This window comes from Salvia hispanica, chromosome 1, assembly GCF_023119035.1.
Source record: "Salvia hispanica cultivar TCC Black 2014 chromosome 1, UniMelb_Shisp_WGS_1.0, whole genome shotgun sequence".
In the NCBI taxonomy this organism is placed as follows: Eukaryota; Viridiplantae; Streptophyta; class Magnoliopsida; order Lamiales; family Lamiaceae; genus Salvia; species Salvia hispanica.
In genome coordinates, this window is record NC_062965.1 from 49,152,389 (window position 1) to 49,160,360 (window position 7,972).

The window sequence follows — 7,972 nt, forward strand, 5'->3', positions numbered from 1 at the left end:
ATTTTTAACTTCAAGAATTTGAATTCATTTAACAAAAGGTGAGCATGACGTGTAAAATTTTATTAAAATACACGTATAGAATGTGCATGCAAAGTAGATAAGTGTAACCTTGTGAATTAGCTTTTTTTTATTTAATTACATGATCTAAAATAATAAGTTTATTTTATATATATGTATAGGAGAGGGCACGTGTAATTCCATGAATTACTGCATGTCTTGTATCCAGGTGGATTAGTGAAACCATATACAAGTGGATTAATTAGTATGCTCACTTATATAGTGTAGAAAAAAAAGAGAGAGGAGAAAATGGTGTAAATTAGAGAAAGAAAAGGGAAGAACGGAAGAGCAGAAAATATATGGCATATTCGTGATAAATTAGGAGGCGAAATCAGGAGTTTGAGTAGTTTATCTATCGTAATCAGGTGTGTATAAATCACACTTTTAACTTTACATGCGTTATATGATTCATTGCTATGTGTTAAATTGGAGTGAATATTTGAATTATATGACGTGAGCTTGAAATGGTTATGTGTGGAGTATTTGATATTGATGTTGTGAATGATGTGGATATGTGATTTGTGCAATGAATATGTTTATCTTGAATATGGCATTAGAATATCTTGAATCGTTGGATTAAAGAGGATATGTGACTGTCTTGCTCTGGATCTGATATACAATGGCAAAAGACCTACGGGTCATATACAATGATAATGGACCTACGGGTCAAAGAAAATATGCAAAGAGGGGCCTTCGTGGAAAGGTCAAATCAAAGAGGGGCCTTCGTGGAAAGGTCAAATAATTAAAAAGGAACCTGCAGGTCGTATACAATGGAAATCCCGGGCAGATACCAGGCTTGCTCAGTCACAGAATATTAAAAGGATCATAGAGGCATATGCATATGAATTTTGTTTTTAAAATTTGTTGGTTATTGTTAACTGTATTAGTTAAAGAATATGTTTGATTGTTGGCATGTGGAATTAAAGGTAAGGTTTATATACACTGAGTTGTGGCTTATATAAACCACTAATATTTTTCAGGAATAAGATATCAATGATTCGTGGATTGATGTGAGTTACAGTTATTATAAGGGTCGGCGGTTGACGCATTTTGGCAACTTCTCTTCCTCATCATTTTTGCATGTAGATGATTGTATAGTATATAGACGGATGAGAGGATCCCACTGCTTTTAAGAATGGTTTGAAATATGTACTTGATAAATGTTGGATTTTGAAATTATATAATATGTGCGTTTTATGTACTTGAAGTTTGGTCATTTATTTAATATTTAAAATTTATTTATAATAAGTGCATACGTCATAAGGGTTGAGGTGTGACAGAAATTTTCGTCCCCCTCTAGCTGTAGAGGAGCTCGAAATTTTGTCCTATTCCTAAAATGATTTCTTCTGTCTTCTTTATTTAAGTCCTAGTATTCTGGTGAGATCAGCCCACACTGATATCTGAGTACGGTTCGGGAACCAGCGAGAAGATTTGTGGTTTAGTATTCAAAGCGCCACGTGGAGAAGCGCTAGCCATCTTCAATTCTTTGGAGAATTAATTAGGTATTATTTCTGCTCCGTAGAAAAGCATGTTTTAGGTTTCGATATTCTTAAAGCATGATTAATTCAAGTTATAAGCATGATACATGTGAGAATTACGCGAATAGATTTTGTCTAAATAATATGCTAAATAGATCTGATTATTATGTGATTTATTTGTGCGATTAATAATTGTTAAATTATGTTAATCAACCGTACCGCTTCTGCTGCCAGTTCCATTAATTCACACTGATCAAAACCCAGCAGATATGGGCACTAAGTGTCTATCTAATGAAAAATTGCTTTCTTGCATAAAAAAATTGCACTTTGATTGTGGTTAGCATTGCATGTCCCTCCGATGATATGACCCAGCCTTGAGGATCTAATTCTCTAGTGTCTGTGGGTCAAAAGATCTCTTTGGCTAATGGACTTTGGTCCTCTGGTGCTTTTGAGGCAACCTGGTATTTTCTTGACTAATGAACTTTGTTCTTTGGTGTCTTGGATATACCTTGTAGGCTGTGATGAAAATTCATGTTGACCAAGACTCTCCTCTGTCTACCCAATGTGGTCCAAGGTGGAGTATGTGAGATAAATGGACCCCATAGTTTCTTTGGGCTAAGAGAATTAAATCGTTGGGCTGATTTAATTCCAGGGCCAGATCGTGGTGTAATGGCCCAATCCTTTATGTGGCCCGTTACTTACCTAGGAGCACTGATGCCGCGTGGCAGCTCCACAAGGATCCTGCTCATGAGCCGTTGATTCAACTGTCTCTCTCTCATAAACACACTCCAGAATTCTCTCTCTCTCTCATCTCTGTTCTTCGCCGATCTTCTTCTCCAGTGACTTCTTCTCTCTGATTCTGTGAGTGAAGAGTGTAGATCCATCAACTTCTGTGTTGATAGAACGGTTAGCCATTGATTGAACGGTAGAGTTCGAATATGGCAGTTGGGTGAAGAAACTCGGGCGATTCCTTGTGTTTTGAGAAGATCTGTGATCTCTGGTTCGATTGGTGACTGTTCTGAGTTGTGTGTGACACTTTTGTGAGAGGTGGTCGGTGCGAAGTAGCATTCGGTAGACTCCTATGGTATGAGGTCTGTGATGCACTATTTTTTAGCACTAAATAAACCTGCAAGTATACAGAGTATATATACTATAGCCAAAGGTCAGTACCGAATATCGAACACGGGAAAGGCAAACCCAAAGTGTCTATCCTCTTCTAAGACTCAATTACTATCTGGAAAATCAAGTAGGTTTTGAAAAACTTTTGAAAACTAAAAACAATAAAAAGCATATAACAACTAAATGCAAATAAAACACGGAGATAATCGATAGAGATAAGGGAATCCCAAGGATGTGCGTTCATAGTTATGGTTATACAAATTCCAACTACAATACTCTAGCACAGTTTATACTTTGAAAGGACGAGTCACCTAGCTTATGCTCATGCGATAGAAACGTTGATTACAAAATTAGGGTTGTCAATCATAACACGTAACTCCAAAAAGCTGCTAAGACCCTTGAAAAGTGCTCACTCTCAATTAACAGTGCCGTTTTAAGGGAAGCTAACTGTAGCGTCAATCTAACTCGCTAGAACTCTGTCACAGTTATGAAGCAAACTATATTAAATCATACACGATTGTGTCACTCAATCATGCAGCATCAGAACTATTTAAGGAAGAAACAAAGTAAAAACAAAACGGATATTAAATAGAAAAAAGAATTGTATAACTAAAGTCGTTACTAACACATCCCTAGAATTCTATGAATTTAGTTGCACATGATGAAATAAGCTAAACACATAGATTAAACAGAAGATAATTTGGATGTTGAGTTTATTAAACTCAATTGCTTCAAGATTAAGAAAAATGACGAAGTTGGTGCATCACCACCTCATAATAGTGGTGAAAATATTGTGTTCTTCATGGCTAAAAAGAAGCCACAACTACACTACGTGTAAGGCGGTGGAGTATATGGTCACAATTTGAAGATTAGTGGTGGACTTAATTTGGACACGTAATATAGATGTGTAAACTAGTTAGCTATATTATCAACTTTGTTTACCTATAAATAGGAGAACTTGCTGTCATGGTATCAATCAAGAAAAGAGAATTGAGAGTGAAAGTTAGAGAAGAGCCGTAGCTCAAGTTAGAAAGAAAGAGAGAATTTTGTTGTGCTGAAGCACATATTTTGGTTGAGTGTGTATTTTGTAATCCCTTTTTCAATTATTGGAAGAAGCATTGAATTTTGAAATGTGTCAATTATTGGAAGCACACGTCGTTCTAACTAACCCAACTCCACCAGTTAAAGGTCCGATATCTCCCATTTTTTTCGATCATAGCGGAGGCGAAATCCGAATTGAATGTGTCAGGATGGTTGAGGTATTCCACCGTAATCCTGTCGGTCGATCCTTCGCTGAGTAGAACACTATCCGATTCCAGCAGACCTCTCCCATTCTGCAGATTCCTAAAGTAATTGTTGTCGAAGACGGTCGGTGTCACCTCATCCAACGGCGCCAGATTGTCGTCGCCACCGGTTTGGGGGCAGTTGCTCCGCCGCATCGTCGCAAAGTTCGGGTCGATGTTCTGGCTGTTGTAGATCCGGTCCCGGAACATCACGCATCGCGCTTGCCCAATCGTGCGAGCGCCTGCAAAAAATTTACATAAATTAAATGTTGAAATTTGAAAATATGAAAACCCTAGTTTTTAGTACCTGACAAAGCAACCATTTCCCTTTCGTTTAAGTTTTTTTTCGCAAATTTGGAAATGAGGGTTGGGAGAGGATCGCTGTCCCTAGGAAGGTCATTTTCAGCAAGCTCTCTGGTGGCGGCGGCGGGGGAATCCCTCCTCCCTAGCTTCACAGTCCACGTCGGTCCTCCAGCTGCCACCGTTGCATCGCGCGCCGCCACAGCCAGCACGTCCGCGCACGACACCACACCGGGGCATATCGCCTCCACTGCCTGCTTCGCGGCTTCCACCACCGCGAATCCTCTAACAGAGTTGGCATTCTGCTCTGCAGTTCTTTCTCCGCTCTCATCTTCCAATAGGATTGATGCATCACACCCCTAATTATTTACCAAAATATATATTACGGTTAATTAATCATAATCAATAAATTAATTATACGCAAGAATAATAGATGAATACCTGAACGAAACAATCGTGGAAGTGGAGGCGGATAAGGGAGGCGGCCATCCTGGGGTCGATGAGCACGGCACCCATGATGGAGGCACCGATTGTACTCAGTGCATAGGGGCATGTATCGTCGTAGAACGTCGAAGATAGTTGTGCATCGGATGGCATGATCAACAGTACTATAGCAAGTGTTGCAAAATAATAATAATGGTTGGATGAAATCTTCATCGTGTTACGTTGTGTGTATATGATGTTGTGTGTTACAAACAAGTTAGGAATGATTGAAGAGATTGTTAATTAGCTCAATTTATAGGGGAAAATAATTTGAATGATGGAATTCCGTAAAATGAGTCTTATTCTTGCATGGCTGACTATTTTCTGGGACATTTCTTTTAGCACTGGATGTAGTATGGCAAGGTTTTATAAATTAGAAGATTAATAATAAAAGCATATACTATGAGATTTCAAATATATTGAACGTGGTCTCCACTCATTAAGTGTACCATGTCAATTAAAATATACAATTACAAGTTGACTTTCATTTTATTATACGAATTTACATCAAATGAAATGGATCTGGATACAGATATTTATTCTACTTCATTTGATTTCCTCCATAGAGTATTATTTTTATTATTTATTTTCATAAGTTGTCAGGGTTATATTTGATTTAGTTTATACGAATATAGAAAGAAAAGCTTACATCAAATGAAAAGGATCTGGATACAGATATTTATTCTACTTCATTTGATTTCCTCCATAGAGTATTATTTTTATTATTTATTTTATAAGTTGCCAGGGTTATATTTGATTTAGTTTATTAGGATTTGATTTAGTTTCTTATTTTAGTAGATCCTTTTGTACGATGCTTGCTATAAAATATAAATTATAAATATGTGTGGAGTATTTAATTAGGACTAAAAAGAATGAAATCTAGAATATCTTTTGTATTATCTTAATTTTCATAAGTTGTTAAGATTATATTTGATTAATTTGTTAAGAATTAATTTCCTTACTTTAGGAGATCCTTTTGTACCACACATATTATATAATAAGGTTGTGATCAATTGCTAATTTGTCTCTTAATTGCTAACTACAACTAATTTAAGTTCATAAGATTTATAGAGATCCAGTACTCTACTAATTGCTATGTGTAATTTTCTTTTATTATTTTTTAAATTTAATAGATTAGAAGAATGACCAAATTTAGGATTTTGGATAAAATGTCAATATAGTATATAGAAAAATATTAACGTGATTCCTTGAATATGTAAACACAATTTTGCATTGACATTTTATATAATATTATATTGACATATTTTGGTACCTACATTTACATTTATCTGATACATAAAAATAGGAAAATTAAAAAAAAAAATTAATTTTGACTACGGAACATATGCAAGTGAGATTTCGTTAGAATCCTTATAAAAGTATCCTTAATTTGATATATTTTGTGTAAAAAAATCATATAAATTGAGATAGTTATAATCCTTTAAAGTTTTGAGATATTTTTAAGAAGTTAGTTATAACTAACTATTTTGTTAATTTACATTAATACCCCTAATTGACATTTTTTTTGCACCATATTGATATTCGTGGATGAATGACCTTGTACCTTGATTTAGTGATCTAATGCCTATCATTTAGTTGTAGTTAGTAATTTAAGAAGGAGTTATGTCACGCCCCATTTTCTAAGGATAGAAAACACGGTGAATCGCGACTAGGGGAGGGTTAAAGAAGCGGGGAAGAAAGGGGAAAAAGACACAACTCGACCAAAGCTTGAAATAATAGTTATAGCTCGATTAAAATCAGAGTATCTCAACAATCAACAACTCAAAAGAATATTATCTCAACAATACAAGAACTCAAAAGAAAGACAATAACTCAGCGGAAGCATTTCGAGAGTAGAATACTGCTATGTATGAAGACACAACATATTCTGGACATTTGATAAACATTCTTCACTTTTATGCTCAACACCCGCCGCACTCGTCACCGCTCAACCTGCACATAGGGAAAACAAATGCAGGGCTGAGTACTTGATGTACTCAGTGAACAAATGCCAAAACAATTTTATAAAACAGTTATGTCATGCCGCCATTGAGTGACCTCGCGATTTTAGTTTGAAAAGGCCCAAGACACTAAAAATATTTCACAAGCACAAACTTTCAACTCATCCTCAAATCCTTTTCCTCATCATTTCAAAAACACAACCATTTTTCCTTGAGTTATTTAAGAAACTGCCATATCTGTTCTTTAGAGTGTCGTGTAAGGGGGCCACTTTCCACGAGCACGAAAACCGGTCAACCCATTCGATGACTCACAGTCCTCATCATGTACACTAGTTCAAGTAGGGACGCACTCTTGCTAGGACCCGAATTCGATTAAACTCATAGTAGGGACTCACTCCCTACTAAGCAATCATCAACATCATCATCTCAACAACCTCAACCTCAACAACCTCAATAATCTCAACATCAACAACCTCAACAACATGTGAACCGAGATTATGGCCTCAAACTCGTTCACTAGACCGGCCGACCCAAAAGACGGCTCACGATCCCCAATGGTGTACACTAGCCTGAGTAGGGACTCACTCCCTAGTCAGACCCGAATTCGATTTCAATAGGTCTAGTAGGGACCACTCCCTTGCTAAACAAACAAATAGGCATTTCTCAAAACAAAAACATAGCATGACATACCCTTTGAACTCCATTTTTCTCATAAAACGTATTTGAATCATTTTTTTTTATCAAGATCAAGCATCACCTCACATCACATCAACAAGTCGAGCAATTCACAATATTACTCAATAAATCAACACATATATCACATAACATCACTTTCACTTTAAGCACATAAATCACATCACCATCGAATAAAATCAATAATAATTGTAATCTCAGTAATAAGGAATTTCGTCACATAAAATGATGCTCGAATCGATATATTAAAACTAAAGCTCTTAAAAGTATTTAGTTCGAAAGCGCACCTCGTTCGTTTTAAGCCTTAACTTGTGCTCCATTCCATTCTCGAAAAGCGTGCGTGAAGTCGCCCATTGATTTAGTGTACTCCGTCCCAATCTTCATTTAATTAAATTGGCCCATACCAAATACTCCAATCCATCTCCTTTTACGTGAACTTCACAAAATCAGAACTCTTCTAAGTCTTTCCACGCCATTATTTCTAACTCTTCTTCTCACCACTGCCTTCACTTCGCGGCCTTGCTGCTGTCCGATCTGCCGTCGTCACCAAGCAGTCGCGATCCGCCATTCGCCCACCGCCATGGTCACCCCGGAAACC

General features: G+C 36.7%; 1 protein-coding gene and 2 long non-coding RNA genes across 3 annotated transcripts; 1 reads left to right on the forward strand and 2 right to left on the reverse strand.

Annotated features, from left to right (window-relative positions):
• Positions 1 to 292: 292 nt before the first annotated feature.
• LOC125202639 lies at positions 293 to 1,273 on the forward strand. Its single transcript, XR_007173140.1, has 2 exons — positions 293 to 422; positions 1,038 to 1,273. It is a non-coding gene; the product is annotated as an uncharacterized LOC125202639 (long non-coding RNA).
• A 2,462-nt stretch (positions 1,274 to 3,735) lies between these two features.
• On the reverse strand, positions 3,736 to 4,863 carry LOC125210533 (lignin-forming anionic peroxidase-like). Its single transcript, XM_048110080.1, has 3 exons — positions 4,679 to 4,863; positions 4,245 to 4,596; positions 3,736 to 4,179 (listed from the first exon to the last, which is right to left on the reverse strand). The coding sequence occupies exons 1-3, from the start codon at positions 4,832 to 4,834 to the stop codon at positions 3,815 to 3,817; spliced, it is 873 nt and encodes a 290-aa protein (XP_047966037.1). The 5' UTR covers positions 4,835 to 4,863; the 3' UTR covers positions 3,736 to 3,814.
• Positions 4,864 to 6,448: 1,585 nt separating this feature from the next.
• LOC125210543 lies at positions 6,449 to 7,716 on the reverse strand. The gene is made up of 2 exons (XR_007174373.1): positions 7,662 to 7,716; positions 6,449 to 6,673 (listed from the first exon to the last, which is right to left on the reverse strand). It is a non-coding gene; the product is annotated as an uncharacterized LOC125210543 (long non-coding RNA).
• Positions 7,717 to 7,972: the final 256 nt, after the last annotated feature.